This window comes from Haplochromis burtoni, unplaced genomic scaffold (assembly GCF_018398535.1).
Source record: "Haplochromis burtoni strain Fernald_Lab_line unplaced genomic scaffold, NCSU_Asbu1 Contig_59, whole genome shotgun sequence".
In the NCBI taxonomy this organism is placed as follows: Eukaryota; Metazoa; Chordata; class Actinopteri; order Cichliformes; family Cichlidae; genus Haplochromis; species Haplochromis burtoni.
Window position 1 is genome coordinate 1274175 of NW_024582420.1, and position 16655 is coordinate 1290829.

At 40.3% G+C, this 16655-nt stretch overlaps 1 protein-coding gene across 3 annotated transcripts in view; it reads right to left on the reverse strand.

The window, feature by feature from the left end:
* Positions 1-2200: 2200 nt before the first annotated feature.
* mybpc3 (myosin binding protein C3) overlaps positions 2201-16655 on the reverse strand; it is a 35797-nt gene continuing 21342 nt past the window's right edge. For all 3 annotated transcript variants that reach the window (XM_005931386.3, XM_005931382.3, XM_005931388.3), the window contains 12 exons: positions 16259-16418; positions 16002-16106; positions 15694-15882; positions 11818-11952; positions 11557-11724; positions 11348-11436; positions 10318-10513; positions 10041-10180; positions 7237-7396; positions 7012-7148; positions 6217-6403; positions 2201-5119 (listed from right to left, as the gene is read on the reverse strand). In XM_005931386.3, coding sequence (XP_005931448.1) covers positions 5058-5119; positions 6217-6403; positions 7012-7148; positions 7237-7396; positions 10041-10180; positions 10318-10513; positions 11348-11436; positions 11557-11724; positions 11818-11952; positions 15694-15882; positions 16002-16106; positions 16259-16418 — 1728 coding nt within the window. In that variant the 3' untranslated portion in view covers positions 2201-5057. The remainder of the gene's footprint in view (positions 5120-6216; positions 6404-7011; positions 7149-7236; positions 7397-10040; positions 10181-10317; positions 10514-11347; positions 11437-11556; positions 11725-11817; positions 11953-15693; positions 15883-16001; positions 16107-16258; positions 16419-16655) is intronic.

Here is a 16655-nt window from a genome sequence, read left to right on the forward strand (position 1 = left end):
AGACGTTTCACCTCTCATCCGAGAAGCTTCTTCAGTTCTAAGGTCAAATGGTGGAGAGTCCCAGATATAAACCTAGTGGGAGTGACCCCCCACAGAGGGACAAAAGGACCCCCTGATGATCCTCTAATCGCCTGAGCCAAGGTGTGAAACTGGGTGTGGGTCCCAATCAGCCAGAGTTTCGGGTGTGTTCATTGTGAAACCTGGCCCCACCTTATCATGCGAATTCCTGAGGTCAGATGGCCCAGGATGTGAAGCCAGGATGAGTACCCAGCCACTGGTACAGATATGTGGACGACACCTGGGTCAAAATCAAGACACAAGAAGTGGAATCCTTCACTGCGCACATTAACGCTGTGGATAAAAACATCAAGTTCACCAGGGAAGACACAAAGGACAACTGTTTGCCTTTCCTGGACTGCGCTGTGCACATTGAAGAGAATGGCAAACTCAACATCGAAGTTTACCGGAAGCCCACACACACGGACCAGTACCTCCTCTTTGACTCCCATCACCCTTTGGAACACAAACTTGGAGTAATTAGGACCCTACACCACCGGGCAGAACATGTTCCCTCTAAGCCTGAAGGAAAAAAGAAGGAACACACACATGTAAAGGAAGCACTCAAAACGTGCGGCTATCCTAAATGGGCGTTCTTAAAGTCAGCAAAGAGGCACAGAAAAGAAGACCAGACACCAGCGAGGGAGGATAAGAAGGACAGACGCAACAACATTGTCATCCCCTATGTAGCCGGTGTATCAGAGAAACTCAGGAGAGTTTTCTCCAAGCATGACATCCCGGTGTATTTCAGACCCAGCAACACCTCAGACAGAAACTGGTTCACCCGAAAGACAAAACGCCAAAACACAAACTTAACAACTGTGGTGTATGCTGTACAGTGCAGCGAGGAATGCCCAGACCTCTACATTGGAGAGACCAAACAGCCACTTCACAAGCGCATGGCACAACACAGAAGAGCCACCTCCACAGGACAAGACTCAGCAGTCCATCTGCATCTTAAGGATAAAGGACACTCTTTCGAGGATGCCAATGTTCACATTTTGGACAGAGAGGACAGATGGTTTGAAAGAGGAGTGAAAGAAGCCATCTATGTCCACTGTGAGCGACCACTGGCGTGCACAGATAGAGACGAGGTGGTGCTGAAGCACTTGCCCTTTTGCCCTCAGTCCAAAAAAGTGCCCTTTTGAAAGACGTGATTTTTTTTTTTTAAAGCTGCGCGATTTAAAAAGGTGTGAAAATAATGGCTTGATTTGTGCCCCTTCTTCAAAGACACCCGAACCCTGTCGCTTTTTCACTGTCACCGTGTCACGTGAACACGCTTGCAGTTCATTTGTTGTGAGGCGTGTAGCAGCGGCATGACATAGGACTACTTGGAGTAGGCATAGTAGGCTAACTATAGCGACTGGGAGCCACGGCGGACAACACGGCAGCTCTTTCCCTTCCCAACCAGTCAGGTAACCCATGAATCGAGTGAAATTATTCTGTTTGCCCTCTAAGACCAACCTGCAATTGTTTTGTTGTGAAGTAGCCTGTCAGAAACTGCACATGACAAACTTTGCCAGCTTGCCCCCTCCATCCATCCATATGGATAAACAAAAAAACGACACATTTAAAATGTAACCTAAACCATTTAGGCAACCCCACTCTCCATCAATTCCGACCTTTTTGCATACACTATTGAAAATATCACGTTATGCTATAGGCTACATGCCGTTAGGCAGAGGGCTCTTTTGAGCCCATTTTTCGTTACAAATTTTAGGATGATCTCACGGAAATCTGTGAATAAATACAAAGTTTTCAAACTGAAGTCAGTGACGGGAAGACATCACACTTTTTAGAGATGGAACTGCAGAAAAACCTAAAACCTTGACATGATTATGAATAATAGAATTATGGACGTTTCTCCGTTTTTGTGGATTAGCCTTTCCATAACTAACGTCAACTACTGTCCTACTTTGGTAAGATTGAAATTAATGTCTTTGACTGTTTTTCAAGCAACTTAAAGAAGTCCAGACGCTTTTCTTTGCAAGCTCCTTTGACTATGATGACCTGGATGACTGAGAACCTTCACAGACAAAACTTTGTACCATTTCTGCCACTAAATGTAAATTACAGAAACTTAGTTGATCTTCAAGCTAACAATGTGATTAATTACACAATGCTAGTTCTGAGCCAGAGCCTTAAAGCGTATAAAACCAGGACAAGGCTTCTTGGATGGAGAAATGAAGCCAATGTGAAAGTGTCTTCAAACTGCCTGCAGTGTCACTGAAGGCCACCAGATGGCGATAGTTGTGGCTGCAAAAAGACTGCCGGTCCTGTAGAGGTCTATGGGAAAATTGCTCTCTGTCTTGACCTCTCTGAAGACTTTCTTGCTAAGTTTATGGACTCACTTAACCATTTTGGGTCATGCTGAATGAAATGTAATTCTGTTTTGTAACTCTTCAAGATATTCTATTTCAAAATGGTGGATTATATGTGGTATGAAACCGCATACTCATTGGCTAAAGAGATATCAGTCACTAGTCAGTAGCCAGTGAGTTACTGAGGTTTTAAAGCTAGACCCACCCTTCCTCAGCACATTCATTGTTTTGCAACAAAGGTTAAAGTCAAGATAGTCACATTTATCCTCTATTCTCTCTATAGTTGGACCCACTATTGCTCTCAGAACCGCCTTAATTCTTCAAGACACAGAAACATTCCTCAGAGATTTTTGGTCCTTACTGGCATGATAGTGTCACAGTTGCTGCTCATCCATGATGCAAGTCTCACATTCGACCAAATCTCAGAGGTGCTGTATTTGTTTTTATTTAATTTATATAACCCTTGGAGGGTTTGAGCGTTGTGACATGACCATGTCCGTTCCTTTGCAACCACAGTGTAGCCATCAGAAGATGCTACATTCCCTGAAACTGTCCCCACACTAATACAAAACCAGCCTAAACCACTGATACAAGGCAAGATGGATCCATGCTTTTATCTTGTTAGCACACAATGATCTGAATGTGGCAGTAAAAATAGAGACTCATTAAACCAGGCAGTATTTTTCCAGTATTCCAGTCCAATTTTGGTGAACCTGGTGTGGTCTTCTGCTGCTGTAGCCTATTCGCTTCAAAGTTTGATGTGCTGTGAATTCAGAGATGTTTTTCTGCATACCTGAATTGCAACAGATGTTTATGTGAATTATTGTTTCCTTTCTGTTAGTTCAAAGCAGTCTGGCCATTCTTCTCTGACCGCATTTTTACCCAGAGAACTGCCACACACTGGATACTTTTTCATTTTCTGTCTATCATCTGTAAAACCTGGAGATGGTTGTATGGAAAAATCCCAGCAGTTCAGCAGGTTTGGAAATACGTAGACATACTTAGACATCTGAACATGGCACCAATGTCAAAACACCTTGCAAAAAACAGAGATGCTCTAAAGCATTTATCAAGTAAGTTCCAGGTGACCCTGTGACACGTACAAGGCTCTCTGGATCTTTTGCAGCTGTACGCTGAAAGGGCACGGGAAATATTTACATTCAAGGCATCAAAGAAATAACTGTTGAGTGATCTTACAGGAGCCCACTATGGAGCAAAGCCAGAGTGTGCTCTACTCTACATTTAATCACATCCCGGCTATTCTAGCCCTTCACATAGTTCAGGCACATGCCTTACAGCTCTGGCTTTAAAAAGGCTTTGTTACAATAAAACTAAGCTCTCAGAAACTCATATCAATTGCACCAGACTTCTGAGTATCAGTGGCAGGCTTTGGGAGTTTTCAAAAAATCCTTGCTGCACTATAATGTAATACCACCTACATATACAGTACACTTCTTGATTTCTTAGTTTTTTTTTTATATTTCACATTACTGTGGATGAATTTTGGCCCACTCTTCTCTGTAGAATTGCTTTAATTCAGAGGGTTTTTGAGCATGAACAGCCTGTTTAAGGTCATGCAAAAACAAGTCTGTTGGATTTAAGTCCAGAGATTGACTAGGCCAATCCAACACCTGCATTCATGCCATGCAGAGGTGGACTTGCTGGTGTGTTTCTAATCATTGTCCTGCTGCATAAGTCAAGTACTCTTTACCTGCGGATGTTCTCCTTTACTGTTAGAGAGCAGAATTCATGGTTTCATCAACTATGGCAATTTGTCCAGGTCCTGAAGCAGCGAAGCAGCCCCAGAACATCATACTACCACCACCATGTTTTACTGTTGATGTTCTTTCTATGAAGTTTTAATGCAAGATGTAACGGGACTCAAACTTTCCATAAAGTTCAGCTTTTGTCTCATCAGTCCACAGAATATTTCCCCAAAAGTCTTGGGGATCAACAAGAGGTCTTTTGGCAAATTTAAGATGAGTCTTTGTATTCCTTTTGGTCAGCAGTGGTTTTCTCCTTGGAGCTCCTCTATAGATGTGATTTTTTCCCTTTCATATTGTTGAATCAAGAACTCAGACCTTAACTGAGGACTGAGGTCTGTAGTTTATTTTTCTTGTGTGATTAATTATAGTTAATTCATGATTTAACACGGTGGTTGTAAGTCTGTTTTGAATTTACTCAGGTTATTTTTATCCAATATTGTGTAAACTTTGATGATCTTAAATGTAAATGTGAAAAAAAATTAAAAAGTAGAAAGACAGCAAATACATAGTCCTCACAGCTCTGTACACTACATGACTGAAAAAAAAATCACTTAGTAATTCTGTTTTCAAGTAATTTTTATGCACACAAATCAGCCCAGACAAGCAGCAAATCAGACAGTAGTTTCCTAAATATTGATACTATTTACTAAACACTGTTATCTCTGTTATCAATACCAAGAACTGGACTGAAATAAAGATCATTGTTTGGGATAATTAATATTAAATACTTATAGCAAAATGAAAATAAAGGAACAGCAAATTCAGTGAGCCCCATTCACTTCTGTCATCCAGTGGTTTACATGACACTAATATAACAGTGAGGATAACATGATGTGAGATGACTGCAGGAGAGGAAAGCAGCACATAAACATAAAAAGGATGTGGAGCTGAACTCTGAGATGCCATCTTCTCTTCAGTTGGCTTCTTGAATTTTTTCCTTCTTGGGCTCCTTCTTATCTTCTCTAGTAATTTGAGCTGCAAGGCAGGGGGGATTTTTATTCAGTAAAAACAAAACAAAAAATTACTTAATCTGTTAGGTGCTGAGTAGGTAACATTAATGTCTGTAGTGTGTTTTTACTGTTTTATTGGTTTTTAAAAAATGCTGAAGCAGAACTGTAGTTCACTGAAGGTCACACCTCCACATAACTGAGGAGAGTTGCACAGCTTGGCGATGATTGTCTGTAGATTCAATTAATAATTATTGTTGAATTAAAAATAAATGAATACAGCTGAACCGTTTAAACATTCTCAGTGGACATTTAAAACCTCATAAATGTGGAGACTGTAATAAAGTCCATAATTCTCTGTCAAATCCCTCCTAAGAACTTATCATATTATCATCATATTACAGGTTATTTTGGAGCTTGACAGGGTAAATTATGACAATTAAAAATGCCAACTTTTACTCTGTGCAAATGTGATTTTATTTTTATGTTTGCAGTTATGACAGAAATTGCAAATCAGTTTTTAACAGGATTATTTTTCTGCAGCACAATTTAGAGCTCTATAATTTCCCAATAATCCCCAAGACATTATCTCAGAAAGAACTTCATAAAATGTTAGTATTTAACAGAAAAAACAGAAAAGGCTCGGCGGGTTTAATTCATAATTTAAATGAATTGTTAGTTGGACTCAAAGGACTTCGGCAGAAACTTGTTTATCTCTTAGTAAGTGTGCAGCCTGAGAGCCAATTCAGGATGTGGGGAAATATCAAACTGAATGGGTTTCTTTATCTTTCTTTGTTAATGAATGTCCAATTTTACTCATGGAATAAATACATAAATACAAGACTGTTGTGTCGAAGATTTTCTGTGGTGTGTGGTCAGTTAATATTTTCCAAGAAACCATTTCACATCAAATGTGGATGGTTTTTTTTTGTATTCTGCTATTAACACTAAAATATATTTATATATTTTTCTTTAATTATTTGATGAGTTCATGTGTGCGTGAATGTTTTTCTTTAAGAACAAACAAGGGAGGTGGAAGGGGGTGTTAAAGGAGGATGCTGGAGAAAAAGTGCAGTCTAAGTGGGGCATGCAAAAGAGGACACATGCATTTCATGAACTACTTACGGCGAACCTCCAGTTTACACTCCACTGTGTCTTCACCGCTGTCGTTGACTGCTTTGCACGTATACACCCCCCCATCAAATGGACAGGGCTTACGGATCTCCAGCGTCAGGACACCTTGCTTACTGATCATCCTATACTTGGCTTCATTTGAGATGTCCATTTTGTTTTTGTACCATGTTACTTTGGGCTAATAAGGGAGGAAAAGTAGAATTATGTAAGTATATATTTTTGGGAAAAGATTTTGGAAAGCAGTTTAAATATTGATTGAATAACATAATAATAATACAATTAATACTACTACTACTACTAATAATAATAATAAAGATTTCAGGGTGGTCAAGATTATAATGATTACAGTTTGTTCAGTGACTTCCTCTCCACCACAGCTTCAAAAGTTTCCAGTTTGTAGCCAATCACAGAGCCAGCTTTGCTGATCTGTTCATTCAGCGTGCTGGAGTCTTGCTCATAGGGGGTCATCTGATGGTGGGGTTTTCTCTGTACTAGTTTAGGATTTGTAAAGTGCTTATTTATTTGCTTATTTATTTGCATTCCTGAAGTTTTTCTGATAGAGTTATTCTTTCTATCTATATCTATCTATCTATCTATCTATCTATCTATCTACACACACACACACACACACACACACACACACACACACACACACACACACACACACACACACACATGATCTAAAAAATTGTTAAGCACTGTATATAAGCAAAGGAAAATGTTTAACAAGGTTTAATTCTAGTAAAAGTGAATATCTTTGAAACATCTAATTCATACCCTACAGACCTTTGGTATTCCTCGCACGGCGCAGCTTAGGGTGGCGTTGTATCCTGCTATGACAGAACGGTCCACCAAAGGGCGTGTAAACTTGGGAGCCTCTGTGAAGTCATGATCCTTGTAGTTGGGTGGCTTGTATATGATACCTGAGAGGACAATTGGATATTTTCCTTTCAGTTCCAAAGAGCATATAATCATAACCACAAGTGCATCACACTGGCTATATTTGCTCACCTGTTTTCTGAATGTAAACACTGTCTTTTGTGCAGTACGGCTCTGGGCTGAGGCCCACAAGGTTTATGGAAAAGACTCGGAACACGTACTCATTCCCCATGATGAGGTCGGACACAACACAATGGGTTCGCCGGTACTGATCATGGACTGTATACCATTCCTTCACATTAATTTCAAAAAACACACGAAAAAACAGATTGAGTGTTTAAGTACCACTTTAAAGACAAATGTAACTGAATGAGTGAGGAAAAAGAATGAATCATCATACTTTTATAAATTGGTTTTATTTAGAGTCCAGAAGGGTGTCATTCATACTTATTTAAGTTTTCAGCTTAAAGACACCTGAAGCTACTCTGGATGGCTATGATAATATTTCATTTTATGACATTTAATCTTTACATTAAGGCACAGCCCACATAAAGTTACACAGGATATATTGTTTGTTCACTGAGACAAGGGTTTATTTAAAGGACACCTGCCCTAAGTGCTTTTATCTATGCCACATAACAGGTACACTGTTTTTGGTAACATGATAATAAACACTCCTACCTCACTATGTTGCAAGCAAACTTAATTTGATCTAATAATAATGGCTGGAGTGAAACATGAGCACTTGCTGTGCTGGCAGGGTAACAATGGTCCTGCGTCACTGTGCAGACAATCTGGACCAGCTCAAAGCTACAAGGATAAGATTAGGACATTCCTGGCTGACACTGTTCCTGGCGGCTCGAGGTGGAGGATGGTGGCAGTTGGAGCTCTTGCCAGGAGGCCAGATATTACATCACTAGTGACCCACAGAGGAAAGTTACTGGGAAGAGTCTGAATCTGACTTTAAAAAACAAGAATTGGGTGTTCAAGATCAAATTTATTTGCAGTTTTCGATAATCCACACAGGATCAAATGTCAGCAAAAAGGCTCAAATATACACAACGGGTTCGCCATTAAAGTCACTTTAATTTTTTAATAAATGGTTTTGAAAGGTTCTGCCTTATATCTTAACAAGCACTCACTGGAGTAACCAATACTAACAATAGGATCTAGGAAGGAGAATTGTAGAATTGGGCAGGTCTCTTGGAGACGTTTCTAAACAACTGCAGATTTCAAGATAAGGAGTTTACACAATTGTACGTAACTACAAGTTATTTAGATCTGCTACCATTTTGCTAAGGTCAGAAAGAAATTTAAACATCAGATGAGAACCACCAAGGCTCAAAGCTGCCACTAACTGGAAACTGCTGGAACACCAGTGTTACCGTTCACAATAAGGTTTAAATCGCCACAGACTGAGAGGTTATTGACCACAGCAGAAGCCTTTGCTCCAAAATCAGCATTTTCAAGGTGGACTGAAGTTTGCAGCTTCACACCCGAACAGGCCAAATGACTTCTAGAGAAAAGTTTTGTGCTTAGATGAGACAAAAATTAAGATGTTTAGCCAAAATGACAAGAGGTATGTTTGGAGGATGGTCAAAGTGGTAACATCATACTTTGGGGCTGCTTTTCTACCAGTGGTACTGCTGCATTGCACAAAGTGGACGGAATAATCAAACTTGGACACAGACGGATGTTCCAAAAAGACAATGATCCCAAACACACATCAAAACCTGCTTTGCAGTGAATAAAACGTTTAGCTTCTTTCGCGAACCTCCCAACCTAAACCCTACTGAAAATGTGTAGGCCTCCTTAGAAATTGGGTCTGTGTGATGCCAGAGGCTTGTTGATGGCCACCAGAAGTATCTGGTCAAGGTGCAACTTGATAAGGGACAATTAACCAAATACCATAGGTTAACAGCTGAAAGAAATTATTTAAAAAACAAATTACTATAATATTACTCGCCTCTGTCAGTGCGCCCCAGGGTGGCTGTGGCTACAATGTAGCTTGCCATCACCAGTGTGTGAATGGGTGGATGACTGAATGTGTAAAGCGCTTTGGGGTCCTTAGGGACTAGTAAAGCACTATACAAATACAGGCCATTTACCGTTACCATTTATGCCCATGATGAGTTTATGTAAACTTAAAAACTGTATGTAAACTGACCACAACTGTAATATACTGACTGACTAAGTTGGTGCTGGGAGCAGGCTGTGGTGGATAAGTAGGGCTTGCTTGAGAGTCCCAAGCCTCATTGATTTAATAAATCTTTGTTAACTGCTGACTTATATTTAGACTTTGCTAACTTAAAAAATAGTTTGGTTACATTTAGGCAACAAAACTATGCAGATGTTTCCAAATACAAATTCCAGAAACCAAACTTCTCCCATGTGCCAGCAGAAACTGCATGTTCAGCATAAGCTGCTGTAATTAGAGGATATGTTCCAGGAGGGAGACTAAAATATTAATCTGACCTCATCCAGGACCACAGACGGTTGGGCCAGGGAGAAAGAAATTTAGATTTGAGTGTTATTATCTCTTCTACCTAACCTGACCACTGGAGAAACACACTAGCAACAAAAATTACCAAAGGTTCCCCATGTGGAACATATTGCACAAATTTCTATTACTGGCACAGGTACCATAAAGTTGGAACAGGCATGGTACCACAAGAAAGTCGAGCAAAAGTGCTTCCAATAGATTCTGTCCACCAGGATTTTCCTAACCTGAACGTCTGCTCTATGTAACTTTTGGTACTAAAAGGTGGAAAAAGGGAAAGGAAAGTATTAGGTAAATTAAAACATTAAATTAATCTCTGCTTTTATTGAATTTAGCTGCTTATTATTGGGTGGAAAAGAATGGAAAAACATGCTAAAAGCAAAAGCGAGTGTTTGGATCCAGCTGGAGTCCAAATAGCTTTTTAGCGCAGTCTCACCATAGTCTTCTTGTCGGCTTTCTGAATGGTGTAACCGGTTATTTCACAGTTTCCGTTGTCCTTTGGAGGCTTCCACTCAAGCGCCACATTAAAACCCCAGGTATCAACAATCTTTAGAGCCTCAGGAGGGCCTGGGAGGTCTGTAGAAGGAAAAAAAAATAGGAGCTCTCATTCAGTGTCCACTGACAAAACATCTGTGGTGCTGTTTTAATGCAGTGATTTTTTATACTCCGATTAGAAGTCAAACGTAGCTCTCCATTTGTTCAGTTCTGCTTACCAACGACCTGCAGTGTTACTGCTGCTTTGTCCTCCACGTTTTCAATCTGCACCTGGAGCTCATACTTCCCAGAATGTTTTCTCTCTGTTTTGCGGATGAAGAATATCGTGTCAACTTCACTGTTCCTAACACTAGCTATTGTGGGATCTAGGGGCTCCCCATCTTTGCTCCATGTGACTTTTGGCCTGGGTTTCCCCTGCATCACAAGAAAAGAGAAAGGAATGGCTGTAACTCAGATTGCTTCTGTGTTTGTCTGCAAATAAGAGACAAGAAAAGCAACCTTTCAGCTCTCTCCTGTCACACTTACAAGTTCAAACAGCAGCTCATAAACAGAACATTGCTCAGCGTTGCCACAGTTGGTCAGCTTGTCAAAACAAAACTGCAAACTCCTTCTTTGAACACAATCAGGGCTGAGGTGATAGAGTGAGGGAGATGAGGAGCAGTTCTCTATAGACTTCAGTACAACCTGTCTTCTTTTTACAAACTCAGGACTCACCCACTGCTGGTCCATTAGAGTGTGGGTTCAAAACATTTCTACTGTGGCTTCCCTTTTCAGACCTGGACCTGGACCAGTCTATGGTCAATATCAAAGGCACCTCATTTTGAAAGTGGTTGACCTCAAAGTGGCATCACTACACTGCTTTGGTCCAGAGTTAAAAAATCTTAAATACTTTTGAGGAAACTACTGTGAATTTTCCCCCAAACAAGTTTTCCAAGCAATTATCTGACCTTACAGTTGAAGTTTCCTGATTCCAAAGAGCAGATTCTTAAGTGGCCTCATTCCTAATTACTGACAGCCTACATGTTAACATGAAAGTGACTTTTGACCTGGCGCCGTCTTTAGACCAAGGTTTACATTTTTTTATGTCCGTGCTGGGAAAGGTGAAATAATCCTACCTTTTTATCCATCCAGTCACACTGATATGACCACCAGATATGACCAATAATGATAAAGACATCAGTCATGTTTTACTTTGATATCAAACATAGGTAACATCCCGTGTTGTGTTTCATGTGTTCATGAAGCCACCTGAAATGGAATCACGATGTTCATGGTGTCTCCAACTTTCTTGATAAGAGTCTGACGGAGATTTCTGGGAAGCCAAATTTTAGGGCGTTCTGTGAAAATAAAACACAAAATAAGAGTATGAAAAAATGGCTGAGTATTGTGTATCACGTCCATGTAGGGAACTAAAGGATGCAAGCGAATAATGAAGCGTGTAATCTATAATTACTCACGCATAATCTCTCTGATGGTGACGGGCTGAGCCAGAGTGGCGGGAGCACTTGGTCCCGCCATGTTGTAGGCTCGCACACGGAACTGCAGCTTGTCTCCGGTGGTGAGGCCTTTGATCACCGTCGACGTCCTCTCTGTCAGACCCTCCATTGCTGGTATCCATTCATCAGCTGTTGCCACAAACCACAAAAAAATTCAAATAAATCAAACCACAGAGTTATGATGTGGAAATTAGCATAAATGCAACTTGCTCCGCTACGTACTGCCCTCCTTGCAGTACTCAATCCCATAGCCCTCAAGGTCAGCTGAGCCAATTCTCTCAGGCCGCCGCCACTTCAACGTGATAGAAGTGTCACTGACGTCGTCGACGCACAGTCCAAGGGGCTCGCTTGTAGGAGCTGAGGAAGAGGCAGAGAGCACATAAATGTCCCTATGAGTCAGCTAGAGCTTTAAAGCAATACATTACTTTAATTAATTACTCGACAAGTGGATGACAATAATCAGTACAAGATTATTTAACCCTTCTTCAGAGCCATCATCACATTACACTGCAGCTTTCCTTTTCTTTTGTTCCACACCAGGTCAAGTCAGCAAGCTCCAAGTCATCGACAGTAAGAAAAAAAAACTCCCTTCTTAAAGTCTACCTAATAAATTGCATTTCATTACACTTTAGAGTCCTGTTCCAAAAAAGGAGGCCTAGTAAAATTTGTGAACCCTGTAATGAGGAAAAGCTCAAAGCCAGAGGGCTAACTCAAACCTCAGGTTAGTTATGAGGAACAGGTCTTCTCTCCATTTCCTCCACTTTTGCTGCACATTATGTCTTTCTTGAAACCCCAGGTAGATGCTAGTTTGTCATTCATTTTATTTAAAATAATTCCTTCCACAATCAGTCTGTCATCAGTGTCAGGACAGTGACAGAGAGCTTTAGAATTTAGGGATCATATATATTATATATTAATGCACAATCTTTTTAACTTTTTATCCTCTTACAATTGATCACATCAATGATAAAAAGGCCTTTTGTAGATATTTTTTAGAGATGATGTTAATATTTGAGTGAAGATGAATGTTGTGTTGCTAAATGCAGTATAATGTGAGATTTTTAATATAGGCTCCACATAGTGTGAATGTTATTAAATGCTCTCGACTGTACATTTAAAATGTAAAATCTCCATGACCCCAGATACCTTTTGCATCAGAAATCACCATAATCTATCTTAGTGGATCTCACTGGGTCCTATTTTGTGTGTCAGTTTATGGCTGAATAAAAATATTTAAAACTCTAATGTAAAGAGAATTTAAGGAGAACATGCCAGGTAAGCAATGACTGAGAAAAGAAAATCACTATTTTTCCTCATCTTATATTTAAATTAATTTATTTTTAAGGCAAAGATCTACACTTAGTTAAAAAGCAGGTTTTAGAGCATTTTAATTGAATTATGACAATAATGCTGTTTGCCTTGCAGTAATTTTACTAACAGACCATCCAGAATTTCCTGTGCTGCAGTTTTGATGAATTCTGTATAGATATCTGGGCTAATTTGCATCTTTCTTTCCTGCAGTGTTCCTCTACACTCTATAATTGTATATATAGCTTGCTAGTATAAGCTTGACTACATCCAATAAGATAATAATCGACAGCATTTATTACATTTCTGTGTTTAAGAAGCAGTGGTAGACCGTCAAATTAAATTCAGTATGCACTTGTGTAAGTTCTTGTTAGCATACACAGATCATACTCAGGCAGCTGTAGTGGGAGGTATGTGAAGATGAGCTATTGGTCTTATATAGTCCACAGGGTTTAGCACAATCTTCATCTCCAATAATGAAATTCAGCGTCAGGTTGCCTAATCCTGTCCTAACTTGAACAACAAAGACATATTAATTAAATATTAAATGTTATTAGTTATCAAATGGCCGTTTAGCCCATAAGCCAGATTTAGGCATCATTTTCCATCCAGTGAAATATGAGTCTGTGAATATGACTGACCTCGACTTGCCAGGCTAAAGTCCAAGTGGCTGTGATACTTTGTGTGACAGGTGATTTCAGACCTGTGGCTCTGGAGCGCTATACAGCTCTTTTGCCTGGGAGTTTCTCATCCATAGAGACCAAGATGGTCGATTTTCGGCCTTACATCTTTGGATTGAATCTTTTCTTTTAGGAGGACAGTTAGAAGAACAGCTTCAATGGGTTAATTAGAATTTGTGTGAAACAGAGGAGGAACTGATTTAGTGGCTAGTTTAGCCCTATTGTTATCACTCTGAGGACAAACTGAAAGCATATGCGGAACTGTGAACAAACTGAATAGCTACTCCATCTTGCCCTTAAACACGTAGAAACCAAATGTGTAAAGTTTCAAATATTGTGTGACTATTTCTGTGTGTGTTGCACAGCCAGTAAACGTGTTAGGGAATGATTTGATGAGCAGTCAGTGCACTGACAAATATTTACTTAATCAAAATTCACTGCCAGCATGACCTAAATATACAGTCAGCTATGACCATAATAATTTTGCTAGTGTGGATTGAACCTTTTTCTAAAACCTGCATGATAATCCAACAAAAAATAAAATCAAATAAAAATCACATCCTAAAATCCTAAATCAAAACAATGCCTACTGCAAACAGGCTGTGGGTCTGGCTCAGCGGCAGCAGCAGGCTCCACGGGGGTCTGCACTGCTGGGGCTGCAGCTTCCTCTGCAGGAGAACCACTTTCTGTCAGAGTGACACCTTTTGCTGGTGTTTCATCCTCAGCTGGTGCTCCCTCTTCTCCACTGGGTGCTGCCTCTGCACTACTGGCTCCAGGTTCCTGTTCTGCATCAGGAGGTGGAGGTGCCTCTGTCTCAGCTTTACTGTGTTCACAGTTTGCTTGTGCATTCTCTGGAGCCCCAGCTGCCGTTTCTTCCACAGGTTCCAAAGACTTCTTATCTTCCACTGGCTTCTTCTCAGCCGTCTTTGAGAGCTTAGCCTTTGTCATGTTTTTCCTCAGTGCATAGACGTCCTGCTGTTAATTTAAACTGGTGGTTGTATCTGCTTCTTCAACGTGGTCTTTTTCTTTCTCTCATTGACAGTCTTCTCTTCTCGTCCTGCTGTCTTTGTTGTAATAACGATGCTTGTTCTGCAGCAGCCTCCACAGAAGCAGTGACCCCCCTGTGTGTTAAGCAGCTGGTCCCAGCAGAGTCAAGGGCTTCCAGGCCATTATTTATAGAGAGGGATGCCATGGATAGTTTCCCAATCAGCTGTCTTAGGAGTGACTGACCATCTGGATACACTGATGCTCCCTCTTAAATCAACAAGTGTAGGATAAGATTGCAGTTTAGATAAATTAGTGCCACAATAAAAGACAACTAAAACCTGACCTGCTGAATGAAAAATGACAGTCATAAAGAGTGCATCTAACTCCAAACCTTGTTTGGCTGTGGAACTGGGCACTTGCATATGTGGCAAGGCACCATCAATGCCTCTAAAGTCTGTATATACAGATTTTAGAGCTACACATGCTCACATCCAGATTATGTCATATATTTCAGTAAAAAATGCTAAACTGCATACTGCATCTAGTACAGCCACATATATTTGGAGAAGAGGAGCCCAGGAGCTGAACTGGTGTGCCTGCAGCCCAGTAGACTATTGATGAACTAGTCATAGACTATCAATTGTTTTAATTAAAAGTCCATTCTAAATCAATATCATAGGAGCCTGACATGCGTTCGGTGTCTCAGTGACTATTTACTCATGTTTGCGTTATACCACAGAAATGCCACTTCTTCCTTATAGCCAACAGACATGCTCTGTACTCCTGAGTTAACTCAGAGATGATCTTTGCATCATCATGTTTTTGTTTTTTAATTTGTTACATGCGCAGTTCACAGACCCTGAACTCATGACCACATTACAAGTCACCCTAGCCCTATGACCTGAGTGAAACGTTAGACTGACTAAGTCACTGGAACTTGCATGACCCAACTTATTCAAGTCAAACATGCCAATGTTATCACAATCTGTCTTTACAACCAAGACAACTCATCAATCAACCTTTTCATGAAAGTGACCTGAATGAAAATGGAACATCCACTTATCCATTTCAGTGTTGCAATTATTTCTGTTTATTTAATCTAAAGATAAATTCACAGACTCACCGATTGGCACAAATGGCTGAGAGGCTGGACTGTGACGAGACATACCAATGCTGTTCACAGCATAGACTCGCATCTCATACGGCACACCTTCTATCATACGCTTGGCTTCATAGGTGGTTTCAGGGTAGGGGTCAAAGTTGAGTCTCATCCACCTGTAGCTCTTCAGCTTCTTTCTCTCCAGCACATACCCTGCAAATTCAAATGTGTGTTGCCATTGGCTTGGTGTCTCCAAGGAAAAATAAAGGAAGATGCAAAAAGAAAATGGCTCATATTATTATGAAATAAAGCCCATTAGAAGTTATTTTTACCAATTATTGGCTGGCCACCGTCCAACAGAGGGGGTTCCCATTGAACGACACAGGAATCTTCACCCACACTGAGGATTGTGGGAGCCATGGGAGGATCAGGAACATCTGGAGGAGAAACATTACTCTTCTTTTTGTCAGAAGAAAGTTTGACATTCATAGATAAATTTCATAAATTTACAACTTTGATGGCTGTTGGTGTGTGTTAATTGGTATTGCTGGGGCTTTGGTAGGGAGAATAATGATAAAAGATGTCTTACCGACAACTTTCACGTGGATATCTGCTGTATCTTCCCCAGCAGGGTTTCGAACCACAACAGAGTAGATTCCCTCATCCTGCCTTTCAGCACACTCAATAGTGAAGACGCAGTGGCCCTTGGTGGTTTCCACATGGACCCTACCATCTCCCTCTGTGACGACCTACATGAGGACAACCATGAAAGTTACTCGATTATATTGAGCAAAGTTTTTTTTGGGAATTTGTGCTGCACTTTCTTAAAAATGATTGTTGTAGCCGGATCAACTATGACTTTTAAGACGAATACAAATAACAATATTTGCTGATTTAAAAAAAAAAATCCAAGTGTATCAGCTAATATTTTACACTGCCATTTGTGTGGTTAATATTTGTTAAATTTTTTTTTTTTTTACACTTTG